Here is a 20,168-nt window from a genome sequence, read left to right as displayed (position 1 = left end):
ATTCTCGAGTCCCTCAGAAACACGTAGAGGATAACGGCAAGGTGATGGTCTTTCGTATATGCTATTGAACATCGCTTTGGAGGGAGTAATACGAAGGGCAGGGATTGACACGAGTGATACGATTTTCACGAAGTCCGTCCAGTTTCGCCGACGACATTGATATCATAACACGTAGCTTTGAGAGGATGGAGGCCTACACCAGACTGAAAATCGAAGCTAAACGGATTAGACTAGTCATCAACACGTCGAAGACGAAGTACATGATAGGAAGAGCCTCAAGGTCAATGTAAGCCACCCACCACGAGTTTCTATCGGTGGTGACGAAATCGAGGTGGTGGTGGTCGAGAATTCGTGTACTTGGGCTCTATGGTGACCGCCGATAACGATACCAACAGAGAAATTCGGAGACGCATAGTGTCTGGAAATCGTACGTACTTTGGACTCCGCAAGACGCTCCGATCAAATAGGGTTCGCCGCCGTACCTAACTGACTATCTACAAAACGCTAATAAGACCGGTAGTTCTCTACGGACACGAGACCTGGATGATGCTCGTGGAGGACAAACGCGCACCAGGATACCATCTATGGTGGGGTGCAGATGGCGGACGGTACGTGGAGGAGGCGAATGAACCACGAGTTGCATCAGCTGTTGAGAGAACCTTCCATCATCGTTCACACCGCGAAAATCGGAAGACTGCGGTAGGCCGGGCACGTAGCCAGAATGTCGGGCAGTAATCCGGTGAAAATGGTTCTCGACAACGATCCGACGGGAACAGAATGGCGAGGTGCGCAGTGGGCAAGGTGGATCGATCAGGTGGAGGACGATTTGCGGACCCTCCACAGACTGCGTGGTTGGCGTTATGCAGCCATGAACCGAGCTGAATGGAGAAGACTTTTATGTATGGCACATGCCACTCCGGCTTTAGTCTGGTAATAGATAAATAAATAATGCTACATCCGTAGCTTGGACTCCCCAGCGTCCTTGGCGAAACTTTCATTGTGTGCTTTTCCTACAAAATGTGTAAGGGAGGGTCTCCGGTTGTGGGCATAGTTGCGTGTTTCGCTCAATACTTTTTTTCAAGTCAACAGTAATATGAACACCAATTGGCAAGCTACATACCTGAGCTAACTTTTCTCCGAAGTAACTGGAATGTTTTTACACAAACGAAAAAAAAAATACGGCTACTTATATGAAGTGTTGTATTTTGACCAACCGAAAATTTGTATCCGGTTGTGAGCTACCCCTTAAAGCCGCTGGAAATGAATAAAATATGAAGTAAAATGCTTATGGAAATAATAGTTTATTTATTTTGGAAGCCTTCAATTTCAAAAATCACAAAATAATGGCTTTTTATAGTAAAATGGAAGAAAATTACTCTTGCATTTGGTGCCATACCAGCGCACTTCAAACGCACGGGACGATCGCAATCATTGCAATGGGTGGAGTTTGCAGCGGCAGGTACATTTAGTAGCCCACTACCGGAAATGATGGACATTTTTCTTTTGTTATGTTTCTTAATGATAAAGTGTAACACTTACCTTTTTTTTCCAATGATTTGCTTCGATTTATCGCACATTTTGAAACACAAACAAATTTTTACGATTTTTTTTGTTTGCTTGCGGCAAGAAACCATATGCATGTGAATGCTTCGATATTGGCTCTGATTATTTATGCTGTCCAACTATACTAGTTTGACTTTGCTCAGATTTGTCGTATCTATCACATGTCAAAAAGTATTCAACCGGAGACCTTCCCCTTCTATTTTAATGAAGAACATACATGATGTGTCCCATTGAGGCTGGACAATTTTTTTTTATTTACCACTCCCTTTATTATCCAAAGACCAGCAGGACAAAATAAGGAATTTATATTTGTTCCGGTCTAATGGTGGTCACAATGGCCGGCTTACACATTACCTCGCCGTTTTGAACGAAAAAATTTTAATAAATAGACTATCAACACACCTGACAAACACTTTTTCACGCAAGCCGCAACGCATCAAAGACGAAAAAGTTTTCATTTTCGGTTTTCGGTTTTCGTCGGGTTTCACCTTAAACAGGAATGGTGACAAATATGTTGCATCATACTTCACCCATTTTTTGTCTGGGCTTGAAACAAGAATCTGAATGGACAATGTGGGCTCATTTTTGTCCGAATGTCATGAAATTTTCGGAAAAGATTCGACAGCATGTCAACGTACAATCACGTTGGAGTCCGCTAATGGCTACCACAATGGCCGATTTAGCTCTCACATCGGCGTTCTACATGAAAATCACCTTTTCACGCATACTGCAACGTAGCGAAAACGACAAAGACAATCCCAACTGCTGAAATTTTGAAATCGGTTACATCTTGTTCCATCATGGAAGTAGCCAAATTTCGATACGCTCCGATACTTCACGTCCGGAAGTGTTCTTTGAAACCTGGCACTTTCGGAAAAGTGAACGAATTTCGATGACATTCGAAGCGCATCTGGCGACGTATCAATCCTCACAAAATGCAAGTTCTAAAGCCTGTCCACGTTAGATTTCGGACAGTTCGCTGAAAGCAGCACATAAACCCTCCGGTTTTGCTGTCATATAATGGATTCTCTCCGTAGTTTGAAAAAATGTTTAAAATTGCGTTTGGAGATGGATGTCCGAAATTTAATGTCGACAGGCTTACAAATGCATATTCGATAGATACTGAACATTTTGCGACATTCGGTGACGTCTTGTGATGCATCAAACTTCACGACGTTGAAAGACATGCTTAACAAATGCTTCTGGCCTTATTGATCACGTTCGCATGTTTTCCAGAAAACCTTTTCCCTCGGAAAAGTGATCAAAGAAATATTTTCGGACATAGCCAATGTATTCAAAAGCTTTCAGAATTTGGTCTGATTCATCGGTTTCTTCTTTCAAAACCATGCGTACGTCGCAAGATGGTCTTCTGATATCCATAATTTCATCTGTTGGAATTATCTTTCAGAATCACGAAGCTTCATATGCCCCACGATAGGTTTCAAAGCCAATCAAAATTGGTCCACTTTTCAGAGGGAGCTCTGAGTCCAAATAAGAAGTATCCAGTACCCTAGAGAACCAGATCCCCGGGAGATCCAGAAACAGATTCTAATTGTACCAGAACAGACTTCTGATGTCAGATATTATGAGTTAAAAACATTTGCATCTACATTTGTGCAATCAAAACAATTGGTGCGCGTTTGATCGTGTTCCTGCTCGGTGTGCAGGTAGTTTGTTAGTTCTGATTTGTGATCTGATTTGACGAACTTTCGGAAGCCAATTTTATTCCATTTCGCGTTTTCAAGAGCACCACTTTCAATAATGATGCAACGAGCAGCTGTCATTTTTTTAGTCCACGCTTGCTGCGACGCAATCTTCTTAGTTTAATATTCGAGGTGAAAATAAATTGGATTCTGGACAGTTTCACCTTAAAATCATTATGTAAAAAACTAGCAGGGTCGCATTACGTATGAGAGTGAATACAAATTCAACGATGCCTACCGACTAACTGATAATCCTTCCTGTGAATTTTGTGGAGACGCAGAGGTAAGCACGGTTTTTCAATAGCAAAAACCATCTACTGATATTAACTGGCCTTCAAACAGAAAGTTTCGAAACAATGGGTATCTCAAAAATGAAAACAAATTGTACGTAAAATGTGCTCTTGCTAAGTTTATTTATTATCCATCGCGGAAAAGTTGACAGTTAAAGACTTCAACATTTCACAGCAGAATCAGTAAAATAAAACAATTCCTTTTTATATGTACATATATATACAACGCTATTCATTCAGTCTTGATGGTTGAACTGCATGATACAAAATCAACTTTGAAAGATCAAAATGTTCGTTCATCAACTTTTAATTTAACTTTCATCACGTAGCCGGTAGATATTTTCGTAGCGGTCCAAGGTCAGCCGGTTTCTGCACAAAGCTGGGCGAAAGTTGCTCTTCAATCCAAGGCATTAGCGGGGGAATCCCCACAAGTCTTTCAGGGATTCCGCTCATGTCACAGAGTTGATTATTTTTCGCAACAATACCGGCAATCTTCCAGCTCTGTCTGTACTGATCGTTACAAATCACCGCTGAGCCTTGCAGTTTATTGCAGTCCTTTGTGTGGTGATTTTTTCCCGTGCATAACTCGTGCGAAGAACAGGAAGATAATTGTATTATGGATAAGTGATGCTTTTTAGGAACGATAGATGAGCTGCTTGGAACCAAAACCTCAAGCATGTCCCATCCAGCCACAATACAGTCCAGGCCGTAAACATTCTCATTTATGCCGAACACGCACGCTGTGGGGTGTTTCATGCCATTATGATCTTGCAAGAAGAGCAGAGCAATATTATTGCTGTTCATTGGCATATTGAAATCTGGATGAATCACTTCTCTGATTACGGGGTACTCCTGAAAATAGAAGAATTTTAAAATCGATAAATGGTTAATTTCGTGATGACCGATTCTATGACAAATATGACAACTATTCTATTAACTTATAATGGCCCTACAACAACTAAACAACCTATGTTTACTATTAAGTTTCTTCCATTTTATTCCAATACAAGCCGATACAAATATTTGAAAAACAATCGGATTTTTTGCTTAAATATAATGTTTTGAGAAGACAACAAAAAGAATTGGATAATTTTGAGGAATTTTCAAAACTATCTTGAACAAATTCGTGGAGTTTTTTTGATTTTCAGTTTAATATTTATTTGTTATCAGCCCTTCCCCCTCCCCTTGATATTTGTAACAGCCTTAATGACATAAAAATTGATGATAAAATATCAGCTTATCGATTTATTATTGTTAAAGGGTGATCAATCCTTTCAAAGAAATCTTTTTTTATATATTCCTTTCTTTATTTGGTAAGCACTCTGTGTTTCTTAACCTCTACTGTGCCGAGATCTACTGTGGTATTCTGCTGTACAGAATCCACACAGAATCTATTTTTAGATTTCTATTATTCATTATTGTTGTCGTTGCCAGTCCATCTCATCGTGAGTCCATTGTGTCCGTTTGTCCATGTCGTGTATCCAATGATCGTTGCATTGTTCGGTTGCGCCATTTAAGGTTCCCCCAAACACACGCGATGCGACAGTTGCGACGCGATTCTATCGCTTGGCGACAGCGATTCTGTCGTCGGTAATATGGAAGCGTAAATACCAAATTGCTTGCAGCGACCCAACGATAGAATCGCGGCGACTAGTTGTCGTCGTCGCGGCGATGAAATCGCTTAGGTCTGGGGGAGCCTTTATCCGGGTAACGTTGGAGGAATGCCTCCGAGAAGAACAAGTTGTCAGTTGTCATCAGGCAGCCGTGATGGTAAGGCGCGTACCCCAAACGCCACCGTATGGGCTGCGGATCCGGCGACTGACGAGGGTTTGGTGGAGGGGCTGGGAATCGAACCCATGACCATCCGCTTGTAAGGCGAACGTGTAGCAAACTACGCTACGGGACCCCCCTAAAGAAATCTTTGTTCGATTGATTCCAACACTTTTTTCAACTTTTCCAAAAAAGAAACTATATTTCATTGACACTAACTCTATTATGTTAATTTTAGTGCATGTAGTTGTTGGCCGGAAAAGGGAACCCCCTCACAAAGAATAACAACTAGAGTTCCCTCTCTACACCACGGCAGGCTACTGACTGATACTTCTGCCAGCAGCTGCAGTTCTATTCAATAAATCCATAACAATATTCCTTAATCTACCCAAGATCAACGACAACCAACTGGCGTCTGCTTACTATCCATGTTCGATCTACAGTGAAGCGTCGCACACAACCTGATATTCCAACAGTAGTACCAATAGCGGCGGTCTTGTTAGAAAATGTAACAATATATCTCGGGTACTTATTCAAAAGGACGTGTATGTGATTTTGTAAACAAAGATTCAAACGTCGATTTGTCCAATCTAATGGCACTCCCAAGCAAAGCAACACAGGTAGTTGATACCTCCCCCTATCTGTCTTTGGTGATGGTTTGCATACTGCCATAATCTGGAAAAGTGACGTAAGCGCCAATTTACAACATTTATGTTTTTCATTCCTCTGTTAAAAAGCTTGTTGAGTAGTATTCGTGAACACCATTTTTGGAAAATGGCGTATACGTCACGGACAAATTGACGTTTGAATCTTTGTTTATGAAATCACATACGTCCTTTTGAATAAGTACCCGAAATATAATGTAACAAAAGGTATTGCAGAAATTATTTTAATCTTTATCAACAAGATATTCGGCCCTTGGCTGGTTCATCTCGTAAATTAGCAAAAAAAAATGTATTTTTGCCTTTCTCGTATATTAAGTACATGTAAAGAATATATTTCAAATTGGATATAATTCCGTATTATATTGCTATTAATTTCACTACATTTTTATATACAACTACCAAAATAAGTACTTGAAAAAAAGCGTGTATATAATTCTTTAAGTCACCCATGTCAAATTTGTCGCTAGTAAAAATATACGCAAGCACAAAACAGCTTTGGTTCTTCTTAATAAAACAGAGGATCCATCTTTCCCTTTAAAACAAAATAAAGTTAAAATTGATTGCAACTTGTAGGGAGCGGGACCATTTGGGCAGCATCCCCTATTCCCGTCCTTAAGGTTAATAACTCGACCGCGTTCCAACCAAATGGCCTGATTTTTTGTACATCACTAGATATCGACAAAAACTAACCATGTACTAAAAAAACAAATAATTCGGTTGTAATGCGATAGAGTACTGAACGTTGCGGACGGGAATAGGGGATGCTGCCCAAATGGTTCTCTACCCTATGTATACCGAACACGAATCGCCTGAAGCAATGCTTCCACTCTATGATCTACGTTGAAGGCTGTCTTTTGAGGCATGATTTTACCCAAATAGCTAGGAAAAAGAAGATGGATCATGTGCTTTCCTCCACTGTCGATCACTTCGCATTGCGCAATTTATTGCAATAAATAATGATCCAACTATAGAAGCTTCGTGCACATTTATTAATGCTGTGGGTAACCGACAACGACAACGACCGGACCCTAAATACTAAAAGGGAGGATTACGAGAAGCGTGATGACTGATGATTTTCGCGGAGGAGGGTTTTACAAGTCCGTATGGATTATACAATCAGTCGATGATTTTTATTTACCATAAAATATCTAGATGTGCTACATATAACCGAATTCAATTAGTAGAAGTAGAAAATAACCGATTGTCTTAACTTTGACAAACGATACAGCATTACAAGAAACAAATGAAACTGATTTTAATTTCCTTGTTTCTGATAGGAACATGCTAGCTTTGAGATGAAGAATGGAAACAGGTTACTCTTCGTTGCTAAAAGTTGTGGAGTTCATATTTGTAACTCTGCTTCTATTTGTTGTGTATTTTCTGGAAATATATTTGTCATAATAGACATAGATATCTTCCAGATTTTCTACTAGTAGCGTTTGGTGTATTTAGATGAAAACTTTTTTTTCACATGGAGCTCCTCTGAAACATTACTTAATAGAAAAACCACACTAAACAATGTTTAATTTTTTAGAATTTTTAAAGTGTTTGTGTGTGTCACTAGGATAGGTGCATCCTTCCAGTGCATCATCGTAGGTTCCGAGAGTGATCAATAAGGTCTATCGTCCTTTACAGATTCAACAGAAGATTGTTTATGAGAAACTACGAAGAAGGAGCTGTCGTATGTCGCGCTTTGGTGTAAACACCAAACACTGTGAGGTTCCGGTAGTGGTCAATGGGATATCTTCTTCAATGGCTCCACATTCCAGCTAGAGTTTGGCCGGCTTTTCATCATAGTATTCTGTTACCATTTTCTCAGTTTTAATTGAAAGCTTTTCTATGCCCGCCATTGCATGAGTACGGGAAAAGTGGGTAAAACCGACACCCTAAGCAACTTTACAGTTCCCCAATCTATGAAGCAATTTTCCGGTCTAGAAATTTCATACAAGCATACTTTGGCTCTTCATGCATCAGTCCATGAGGTCTCAGGACAATATTTTTTGATAGAATTTGATTTATGATGAAAACAGATGAACAGTCCATCTTACAGCCCAACCAGCTGGGGTGTGGGTAAGATCGACATCACATGAGGGTAAAACCGACACATCAAATCGTTATGGAATCGAACATCAGAACAATTCTAAATGATGTTGAAACATAATTGAAAATGTTTAACAACATTCATTTTGATATTTGTGTATGAAATTCATGTTTAGGGGTCACTCATAAACGATGGCTGAATTTTTTTTATATATTTTAAATCATCGCCACATATCATATTTTATTTAGTTTCTTTAGTGGGTCGGGTGAGAAATATATAGAGTATAAGAATGTTAGTAACATATTTACTAACTACTGTAAATATTGACTACATTTAAATTTCACTTATTTTAAAAAGTTGTTTATAATGACGATTTAAAATAAATGCGTATGGTGCAGTTATGACAAGAAATGAAAATGACTAGTTCCGTAAGTGACAAGCTACATGTTTACAGGAGTAAAAATGGATCACGAAAGAACAACACTAGAGAACGGATTGAATATATCTAAAAGCAAAAGAAACTTAAAATACGGTTCTTCTTTGGGCGCTATTGTTATCCGACCTGCAGGTTTTCCTTGATGACTCAATAGTACCCCCTAGACCTATTGTCACGCCCAATGATAATAAGGTATGTAACCAGTCTATGATACAGTTATATTCCCCAGCGCCTCGTTTTCCAATACTTGACTTATATTATACGAATGATGAGTCTAATAAAACAGAGGTATTTCGTGATTTGATGGCAGGTGTCGAATTTACCCCAACTGATAACATAATAATGATGAGATACATGTGGATGTTTATAATTAGAAAAGTTAACTTTTTTTCCACAACATACACAAAATGATGTTCAATTATGGATCAGAGATTGGTTAAATACTGATTATCAACAAATTATTGTCGAAAAAGCTTATACACCGATGCCAAAATTTTACATAAATCACCTCCTCAATGGTGATCAATGCTAATCTCGCGCTTAGTTTCATAGGGGCGTAACTGTATTGATCGATTTATCTAAATCGATTTCATATTTTGTTATTAACTCAATTGTTTCAAAAGCTACAACCGTGATTATTGATTCTAGTGCAAGATACAATCATCCTTTATCACACCAAACCATTAAATCATCGACAAACTAGCGCAATTCGGTACAATAATAAAAAGAAAATTTCGACGACGAAAAATCGATCAATACAGTTACGCCCCTATGAAACTAAGCGCGAGTAATTGTCTGTTTCCAACCCGAAAACATCCTAGACCGAACCAAGAATCAATCTAACCGGATTGGTAATCCTACACCTTTTCTCGCGAGGCTACTCGAGAACCCGGTCAATGAGGTATATTGGATCATAATAGGTTAATTCGCCAGAAATGGAAATGTCCTCCGCTTTAGATCTCCCTTTGCCCTTTTTGACGATGAACAGAAGATAATTGACAAAAAAATATGAAGAAAAGGCTATCGCATAACACGCTCTGGTCTGGAAAAGGAAATGACCCCTCCTACAGGTTCTCCATAGGCACTCTGTGGGGTTCCGGAAGAGGCAGATGTGGTCTAACGGCTTAAAAGTTTATTCGTGAGAAATCTTGAAGGCATAGCAGTCGCATGATAAGTTTTAGTCCCTTCCTGCAGGTACCCCGAAGGCATCACGTGGGGTTCCATGAATGGCGAATGGAGACTATTGCACTTTACAGAGACACTAGAAGTTTTTTCATGAGAAATCACGAAGCTGTCGCTTGGGCTATTTTCAGCTTGGGCTGAAAAACGGTGTTAGTATACAAGATGTTTTGACTGAATTACGCTACAGTAGCGCTATCTGTCCATAGCGGCAATTCTTGCTTTATCATGTAGGCGAAATATATACCGTAATAAAATCAACCGTTTCAATAAAATGCACTACCACGTTTTCCTAATTATTAGCCTAAATTTTGTCTCATAATCCTGAACGACTGAGGCCAATAAACTGTTGCAAGTCGTTCGTTACCAAAAAAAAAAAACTTTGTCAAAAACTATGCATTTTATTTTTTTGCCTTTCTCGTACAATAAAGTTGTACCGAAAGGCTATCATTTCACTCCGAAAACGAACTTTTTATAGAAGCTTCGGAGACCCATAGTGTTATATACCATTCAACTCAGCTCGTCGAGCTGAACAAATGTCTGTCTGTCTGTGTGTATGTATGTGTGTATGTGTGTGTGTATGTGTATGCACAAAAGTTAAGAAAAACATTAGACAACTTTTCATATGGTAATCCTTAACCGATTTCCTCGCTTCATTCGACAGGGGGCAAAGGCTAGTTGATCACTATTGAATTATAAAACGATCGACCGTTGCTTTTAAAAGTTATAAACAAAATGGTACATCGAACCATATTCACCATATAAGGTTGGTGTCTTGGCTAAATGCGGGAAGGCAGTATCACTACTCGGTGAATCAAGTTGGTTTTTTTAAATTAAAATGCTTTCTATCCCTTTGCTATGCAATTTCGATTTTTATGTCAGCAATGCTTTTTCTTTAGATACAAAAATCATTTTCTCCTTATTATAATCAGTCTAAAACATTGACTACCTTAAAGTATGCAAAAGAGTGACTATTTCAGTGAGATATTAGAAAACTCTTCGAAAATACATGGTTTCGGATGAAATCACTTTAACTTGAAAGATTTGCTTAGGGGGCGCCAACCCCCCCACAAGATGACAGAAAGCCTTAGTTTTTCGTACCCACTTGGAAAATAGCAGATGGCGCCACACAACGTAAACAACGGGCCATCCTGCATCGCCGACACGGTTTTGTTGTAAGGGAAAATATATTTTTGTTTCGTCTTTTGTTGATGCCAAACCACGGGCAAGAGTTGCAGTACAAAAAGGCGTAGAGATAATTGGAACCATTAATTGAACTAAATTAAAACAAAACTAATTTGATTTCATAAAATTTTTCTTGTATTGAGTTTTCGAAGCGCAGAGTATAATATACAAAATAAAAGTGGGTGGTAATCCAGTTGCGACAAAAATACTACTCGACTACGATAGAAGATAAAAACGATCCCGATGTTCTGGTTGTTGAAACGCTTGCGTCCGCCACTGTGGTTGATGACTTTTCGCTTCAATCATTGATTTACCAGTTCAAAACGGTTTATTGGAAAAATAAAATGTGAGCATTGTAAACATGAGCTTGTTCAGACTTCAGAACATATTGAGGCCAACAAAGATGATCTTTTAATTTGCAAGATCTCGGAGATGGATTATAAAATACTTATTAACGATTAACCGAAACACGAACTTCAACGTCGGGAAACATTGCGCAGCTTGGATATAGCATCGTTATGAACAACTACAACAACCACCAACATGTTTTCTTATCAAGTTAGCTTAACACATTTTAGCACAGGAAGCCATTAATAATCATCGAAGTATTTTGATGAACTTAGGCATTGATTTTAACCTGAAATATTGGCTTGAACATAAAAATTTATCCGTAATAAAACTCATAAAACTGATTCTTTTCCGCACCGAATAAAGCCCCAAACACAATGTTAGCGGAACGGCAACGGAAAGGGAAAATTTGACAGAAAATATATGGGCTAACTGTTGTCACACGTTGTCCTATTTTAATAAAAATATAATGACTTAAATGAAACAAATATAACCATTTCTACTAGTGTCAATATTTGCTATTTAAAGTGAAGAATTGAATTCATTTCGAAATTCACAAAAAATAAAGAAAAAAAATTGCTATTTGCTTTTATCACACCCATCTCAAATCAAACGAACAAAAACTTTCTCAACAACAACACAGTAACCATCAAACTGTCAAATTGTAACTAAAAGTTTAATCGGTGGAATGGTTCACGGCCTAAGTACTCCTATAATTGTTTCCATTATTCCAGCGCCAAACCAGGTTGTGATGATATCTATATAATTCATCACCCAGCTCCGTAGTGCTTGTGTATATACGAGCCTATATCAAAATAACTAATGAGTAGTGTAATTGTGTGATAAATGAATAAAAAATATATATAATTAAAATTTGGGGTTTATTTTTAATTTTTTACGGCATATTCAGGAAATGCTCACGAAATAATCGAGTTTGACAGAACCACCTGAACCAATTTTTCGGGGTACACTGACAATGTACTGGAGCTGTCAAGTTGCTCACGCATATTGGCCATACTTCCCTACCATTGCACTATGGTCCAGGATATAGATTTACGCGGAAAGATGCATTTTAAGCCAAAACTATATTTTTTAGAAAAAACTGTTGTTCTACAAAACTTTTCGAAATAGTTAGGCCATCATTATGGTGCTACAAAAAATAGGGTGGTTCATCATACAAAAAATATTTGAAATTTTTTTTTTCGTTTTCGGAATATTTACGTGTTTTGTTTTTCAAAATTGTAGCACAGCGTACTCCAATCAATTTTGCTAAAAAAAACTTTTTCTGTAGCTCTTAAGTTGGCTGATTTAGAGCAATTTTACCTAATTGGATTAGGGTGTACCTCAAAAAACAGTATTTTTGATCTACTTTTTTTGTTTCAGATTTCTCGAAAGAACCCAAAAAAACTTATGATGGGTAAATATGCTTAATATCTTCTTCCGATCAAAAGTTATAATCGTTTTTCGGTCGGACGATATTTTTATAGCAAAACACGCGTATTGAAAAGCCCTAAAAGTTTTCAGAAGGTGACATTCGTGAAAAATAAAAAATAAAAAATCTACAGCTTGATTACTTTTTATAAGTTTTATCATTATCACCGTATTGCAAGATTATCGATAAAAGATGCATTTTCGGCCTAAAGTACAAATGCCGTGTAAACATATTTTTTTGGTCTGCCCTAACCGGAGATATCGACTTATGAGAGAAATGTAATTTTAACCGAAAAACGATTATAACTCTTGATCGGAAAAAGATATTGAGCACATTTACCCATCAAAAGCTGCATTTTTTGAGCTCTAAAAGTCACTTGAAGACGATTTTTTCGAGAATTCTAAAACAAAAAAGTAGATCAAAAATACTGTTTTTTGAAGTACACCCTAATCCAATTAGGTAAAATTGCTCTAAATCAGCCAACTTAAGAGCTACAGAAAAAGTTTTTTTTAGCAAAATTGATTGGAATACGCTGTGTTACAACTTTGAAAAACATAACATGTAAATATTCCGAAAACAAAAAAAAAATTTTGGGTAGCACCATAATTATTAGACCTCTTCATGTTTTCTTTTTTTCGTTTTTGTTTTCTTCGTTTTTGGCTCAGACCTATCGATCCATACAGCCAAGGCTTGTGTTCATGTTTTCAAAAAGTATGAAAAATTCAACCGGTTAGCCCAGAATCACAATTAAAGCCTGTCCACGTTAAATTTCGGACACCCATCATCCAGAGCGATTTTTTAAAATTTTCACAAACTACTAAGAAGATCAATTTACATGACAACTCAATCTCTCCACTTTATGTGATTCGTTCAGCGTGTTTTCATTCTTGTCCAAAGTGATAAAATGGCTACAAATCAATTGGACATTGTCACAGTATCCGAAATTTAACGTGGACAGGCTTTATTATGCTAAAATAGGTCTCCTGTCAAATTTTCAGCTAATTCGGATAAAATTTCGAGGTGGCTCAAGTCGATTTAGTGTTTTTGGGCTATTTTCAATTTTGTAAAAAATCTAACAAGAGATATAAACGTCGAAAACTATCGCAACAACCTTTATACGGAAGCTTTGGGTGTGCTCTACAAGTCTTGTGAACATTGCGATTCGTTCCGTTCACGTTTTGTCCATGTTAAATTGATTTTCAGGCTTTTAAGTGCATAAAAATACTTTTTCCCCCAAAAGTCGTTGTTCTACAAAATTCTTGAATTTATGACAAATGATTGCTAATTTATTATATCATTATTTCTAAAGCTAAACATTTGTCATAAATTTGCACGTTGAGATTTCTTTAAACAAGTTGTTCGAACACCTCGGGAATTTGGTCCACGGATTTTCCCCATGTATTTTTACATATGCGAGACGAAGAAAACAATGATTTTTCAATAATTCCGAAATGCAATGTCCGATTGGGCCAATTTTCAATAGCGAACTATGGGACCGCATTTCTCTACGAATGCAACTTGTAGCGAGTTAATCGGGTAATGCTAAGTACCAAAAAGTGTGTCTTCAAAATGTGTACACATACACGAATGCACACACATACAAAAACACACATACAGACACTACCTCGGATCGACGAGCCTAAGTCGATCGGAATATAAAACTATGGGTCGCCGAGACTTTTGTCAAAAGTTTATTTTTGGAGTAATCCTATACCCTTTCGGTACAACTTTGTTCAACGAGGAAGGCAATATTGTATTACCTACTTCGACTTGATTTTTAGGAAATACTTACCTACCAAGTTGCTAATTTCTTTCAATCTAAATTGTAATGCCTCCGGAATAAATAGAGAAGAATCATGAAATCTCCTGGAGAAGCGCCATGTTAAAAACCGAAAAGTCAATCAATGTTAAATGCAAAACATCTACAATCTACATCCTATCCTATATCTCACAATTTTTGTATGGGTTTCGTCCACTTTCTTTGTTGAGAGATGGACCAGCCAAGGGCTGCGAATCACTCTACTAAAAACAAAAATAAAACACTTTCTATGTATTTGATTTTGAATTTCTGCCTGGCATATTGAATTTGTTTGAATAATATATTGGTGGTCTTTGGAAGAAACAATGAAAAAACGGGACAAATTGAGGAATTTTTAGATTACGACGGGACAGCACAATAAGGTCTACTTTACGTCTAATTAAATACGGTACGGTAAAAAATATTGCATGGTGACCAACTCACAACTACAGCATCTTTTTTTGTAATTTTTAATTTTTTGGGAGAAGGAGGAATTTTCGAAGGAACTATTGTAGGATTTTTCGAAGGAATTCTTGACGGATGGAGATAAGGGTCGTAAACTAATTACGTAAGCACTAATGGGGGGAGAAGGGGTCTGCCATTTTCTTACGCTTCATATAAATTAAAAATGATTTGCGTGGAGAAAATCTTACGTGGGGGGACAGGGTGTTGAAAAACCCAGAAAACATGCTTACGTAATTAGTGTACGGCACCACTTCTGGATAAATCTTTTGTGGAGCTTCCGGAAAAAAATCCTAGAGGAATTTCCGAAAGAAATCTTGGAGGAATTTCTGAAGAAACTGCCAATAAATTCCTGGAGGGACTTCCGAAGGAATTCCTGGAGGAACTTCCGGAGGAATTCCTGGAGGAACTTCCGGAGGAATTCCTGGAGGAACTTCCAGAGGAATTCCTGGAGGAACTTTCGGAGGAATTCCCGGAGGAACTTCCGGAGGAATTCCTGGAGGAACTTCCGGAGGAATTCCTGGAGGAACTTCCGGAGGAATTCTATGATTTAGGATGAGCTATCCACCTACAAACATGCGGTTACGGAAATACAGGAAAATGCCGATCCACTCACGTTTTGGTTTGCAAACCGAGACCGCTTTCCTCAGCTCTTCAAAATAGCGGTGGAATATCTGTCTATTCCTGGAAACTCGGTAGATGCTGAACGTAGTGTCAGCCAGTACAATTTAATCAACACTTCCCAGCGCCAAAAGTTGACGGAAAAAAAATTGGGCCTACTAAGTGCTTTTGACTAGTAATGCAAAAAAGTAGTAAAAAAATTAAAATCATTAACGCAACAATTTAAATAAATATGGAATCTACATACGTAGTCTTTTTTTTTTATTTTTTATACCGAAATATAATTTACCGCGAAATTACCGCGAATTTTCAGATTTTCTGAATTGGCTGTTCGCGAAATTTTGAAAATTTTGCCGCGAATTTCCACCACCCCTACCCATATTGCATGTCCATTATCATGTTTCCGGTCATTTTATCAAACCGGAAGTCGGACATCTTGAATTACAAAAGGGCGTCAACTATTTCGAAAATCGGTGTAAAAAAACTCGTAAATAAAAACCTTGCAAAAAAACGTGTAAAAAATATCTAGGTGTATTGTATATGCATGCCTTACAGAATTGAACTTCACGCATAAAAATCGATCCCGAATTCATGCAAAAATATACCATGATTTAAGTCGCGAATTCGGGAAAATCGGCCACATTTTCCAGAACGTTAAAGAAAACGTTCCGCGACTTAATTTATTGTTTTAATTTGGAAAGGACAATCTTACGCTAAACACAAGATAGAATACTTCTAAAATATTGAACACAATACAACTATTGTATTTACAAAATTTTGACAATTAAATGGGTATTAATTATTTTGCGCTTACCTGAAAACCAGTTTTAGACTTCAAATTGCTATTCCCAACTCTTACAAGTAGCCTGTCTTTCGGCACATCTTGAACGCAATCGGCAGAAACAAGGACAACGTCAGCTCTAAGCAATATCCCAGTACAGATATATTTCTTACGCCGCTCTTGCTGGTATTGAAGGCTTTCCCAAATCGACACCAACCAGGGAATCCCATTTGGTTGGATTCGGTTCGTGCTTCGATCGATACTAAGCTGGCACTGCCCTGATTTTTTCTCCTCTTGATTTGGAAGATCAACTAAGTTGTTCATATCCTCTATCCAGTGCAGCCATTTCTCTTCTTCGGGTGACTTTCGGATTGGATTACCACAGCAAATTAATCCGTCCGAACAAGAACTTTGGCTGGATCTGAATCGGAGGTCAATTAAGTGCATCATCATTGTTACAGGTGGGTCGGCACACTGCACCAAGGGGACACAATATCCAACGCAGCTGGTTCCAACTTGTTGAATTCCGTCTGTATATGTAGGTGTTTGAGGTACAAGAACAGTTGATTCACAGCATACTAAATCACCTGGACAATTACCATGTGCCCTCAAATCTATAATATTTGTATGAGGAGTGTTACATTGATAGGATGGTACACACGACGCTTCACAAGTATAAGCACTTTGAACATCATCTGGTACTACAATAGGAGTTACTAATCTGTTCACGCAACAAACTAAGTTATCCATACAGGTATTATGCGATCTTTTCCTTAAGTTGATCAAACCTAATCCAAATGGGTTTGTCGATTCGCCAGGACATTCCTCGGGAGGTACACACTCACCTTCACACATTTGATGAGAAGGAATGTCGGATTGAATAGAATTGCAACATACGAAACTATCAGCGCATCCATGATAGTTGGACGATGCGTCACCTGGACAGTTGTTAAAAGGAACACACATTCCTTGACACGCACGACTTGCTGGTGGTATCATCATTTCATGTCCACTTGGTTTAATGTTTTTGCAGCAGATTTGTTCTGAAGGACATTCTCCCACGTGACCTCTTAAGTCTAATAAATCTCCTCCACTGGTGTTGACCGTGATGTCATCTAAACACTGATGAATAGGACTGCATGTGCACTGTAGAGAGTCGGGTTTGAATTCTGTGGTACAGCAAATTGTATTGATTGGACATGCTTTATCGGATATTCTCAGATCGATTATTCCATTTCCAGCATAATCAGGACACTGGGACATTGGAACACACATGCCGTTACAAACTGATTGCGAAGGTGGGCTTGGAGTAATTCGTTCTAAGCAACAGACGAAATCTGCCCTTTCACACCCTTCGTTCGAATATCTCAGATCTATCAGATCTTTTCCGCATTGAGAAATTGGCATGCACATACCTTGGCACTCAAATTTTGACTTCGTTGCATCGCTACAGCAAACTAAATCTCCGGTGCAAGAACCAACATTGTTGATTCTCAGATCAATCTCATTGTACCCTGCACCATCCGTCGTTGTATTCATGCATTCATGGATAGATACACATTTTCCATTACAGACGTTTGCGTTTCCAAACTGTGGTACTATTATTTGTGAGTCCATACAGCATACAAATGCAGGTTGATTGCATTCTCCACCAGAAAACCTCAAATCAATCAAATCTATTCCAGTAATATTCGACTTTCCTTTGTCGCATTGATCAATAGGAACACATTTCCCCGTGCACTTGTGAAGTGGTGCACCTTCGCTTATTGATTCCACTGGTCGTACTCTGTTGCAACATATTTTATTATCTGGACAGGAAAACTTCTCACTAGATCCAATAGCACGTAATCCACTATCGAAAACATCATCCAAGCATTGATATAGCTCAACACACGTTGCGTTACAGTCCACATCTTGAGACCCGGTGCTTGCATCGCGGCAACATACTAAATCCGCAGGACAATTGTTTTCACTCAATCTAGTGTCGATCAATCCATCGCCGTTGGTAATTACTGTACCATTTTTGCACAAATAAGGCGGCACGCAAATCCCTCCCCCTCGACAAGAGAAATATTCCTCATCCGGATGCTGTAGATATACTTGGGGTATTAACGAGTGCAACACCAGAAACCATTTCAAAAGCAATGAATTTGCCAAACTGGAAAAGTGCATCTTCACTTGTGAGCTGCCAATAATAACTGCTTTGTTCCATCACGGACCAGTTCGGGACAACCTTTCAAAAAGCCACCACAACCCCACTCTCTTCCAATAGCATGTACCCTAGAAGAAGTCGCGCCCGTGGATGGGTGGATGGATGGATGGATGACTCTTTCACGCTTCGTTCCAAACCCAGGCTTAATCTTCTGAGCGCGGATTGCTATTTTTCTATTTGCAAAGCATACACATGCGGTCAAGTATGATGTGCTGTGATGGTTATGTTCAATGTTAACTGGTTTTTTGAGGTCCATCGAATTTACCGACGACACTTATCACGATCTTCGGCATTTGACTCAGTAATGAAGTGTCCATTGGGTGGTACGCGAGACAATTGATTATCAAGAAATGGCGACAATAATTTGCTGGCCGTTTTAAGTCGTCTGAACTCATTCGGGCAACCATAATATACACAATTGCGGAGGCGTATAACTTCTACAACACCTATTACGAAGGGTAACGTGGCAACAATATTACATTGCCAAAGTTATAACTTTGTTATTTCAGTCTTCCATCTCTATGATTTCTTGATGTTGTTTTCTTTCTGGATAATGATGGGATTTCAATTTGCAGTTGTCCGATCAAAAGACTGAAGATTTTTCGATCTTGTAAAAGCTGGCGCATTTTATTTCATTTTGAAGGAAGTTTGCTACCTAAATAAATGGAAACATTATATCTATTTTTGACACCAATATAGCTCCGAATACATAATAACAGTAAAAACATCCAAAATTGTCTGATTTTGATGGTACATCGTAACTGCCGTTTAAAATAGAGATAATCGGGTTAATAAATTTCATTTAAACCCGAACCCGATCCGAACCCCAAATAGTTCAATTATTTGAACCTAAGCTGAACCCGAACGATTTGCCAGGCAAACTTGACTACTACTTGACTATTTTCGTTCCTTTTTACATTGAAAAGGAAGTGATTCCAACTAAGAATAAGCCTTAATATCAACAAAACCAATTACAAAAATATTCAGAATTTTATTTATCTAACCCAAACGCCGCTGATTGGGGCCCTCCTTATCCTAATGGTAAGATGCGCGCTACAAAGCATGACCATGCTTAAGTTGACTGGGTTCGATTCTAGGCGGTGCCAGTCTAGGCAAATTTCGGTTTGGAAATTGTCTCGACTACCCTGGGCATAAAGTATCATCATGTTAGCCCCATCATATACGAATGCAAAAATGGTAAATGAATTATTGGCAGTGGCTGATTTTCTACTCGCCGCCGTCACATCCAGGCGCTATAGTATATGCGCAAAACAGCCAGCAAGAGTTAATCGCCAGAAATTTGTATGGCGAAAGTCATCTAACGCGGGTTTTCTCAAAATAAGAAACTTTTCATGAAAAACTATTTGGTACCGATTATGCAGGAAGGTGTCCGCTACCATGCCTACCAAATATTTTTTTGATGAAAGTGCTTATTTTTGAGAAATCGAGCCTTAGATGCCTTTCGCCATACTGATTTCAGAAAGTTAACTCCTAGTGTGCCGCTGTAAGCACGCTCAAAGCAGGCGATTCATTGGCTTTGAAACCTTGCAGTTAATAAGTGTGGAAGTGCTTAGAGAATACTAAGCTGCAAGGTGGCAATGTCCCAGTGGTGGATGTAATCAAATATATTATATTAACAATATGGTTCACTTCGAGTTTTCCCATACAACGAAATGGCGAAC

At 38.4% G+C, this 20,168-nt stretch overlaps 1 protein-coding gene across 1 annotated transcript; it reads right to left on the bottom strand.

Annotated features, from left to right (window-relative positions):
• Positions 1 to 3,655: 3,655 nt before the first annotated feature.
• LOC134226325 (uncharacterized) lies at positions 3,656 to 18,446 on the bottom strand. The gene is made up of 2 exons (XM_062707042.1): positions 16,308 to 18,446; positions 3,656 to 4,408 (listed from the first exon to the last, which is right to left on the bottom strand). Exons 1-2 carry the CDS (start codon positions 18,444 to 18,446, stop codon positions 3,878 to 3,880), a joined length of 2,670 nt encoding a protein of 889 aa, XP_062563026.1. The 3' UTR covers positions 3,656 to 3,877.
• Between the last annotated feature and the right edge of the window lie 1,722 nt (positions 18,447 to 20,168).

Source organism: Armigeres subalbatus, chromosome 3 (genome assembly GCF_024139115.2).
Source record: "Armigeres subalbatus isolate Guangzhou_Male chromosome 3, GZ_Asu_2, whole genome shotgun sequence".
Classification (NCBI taxonomy): Eukaryota; Metazoa; Arthropoda; class Insecta; order Diptera; family Culicidae; genus Armigeres; species Armigeres subalbatus.
The sequence above is the reverse complement of the archived record's forward strand: the minus strand, read 5'-3'. Positions and strand labels throughout refer to the sequence as shown.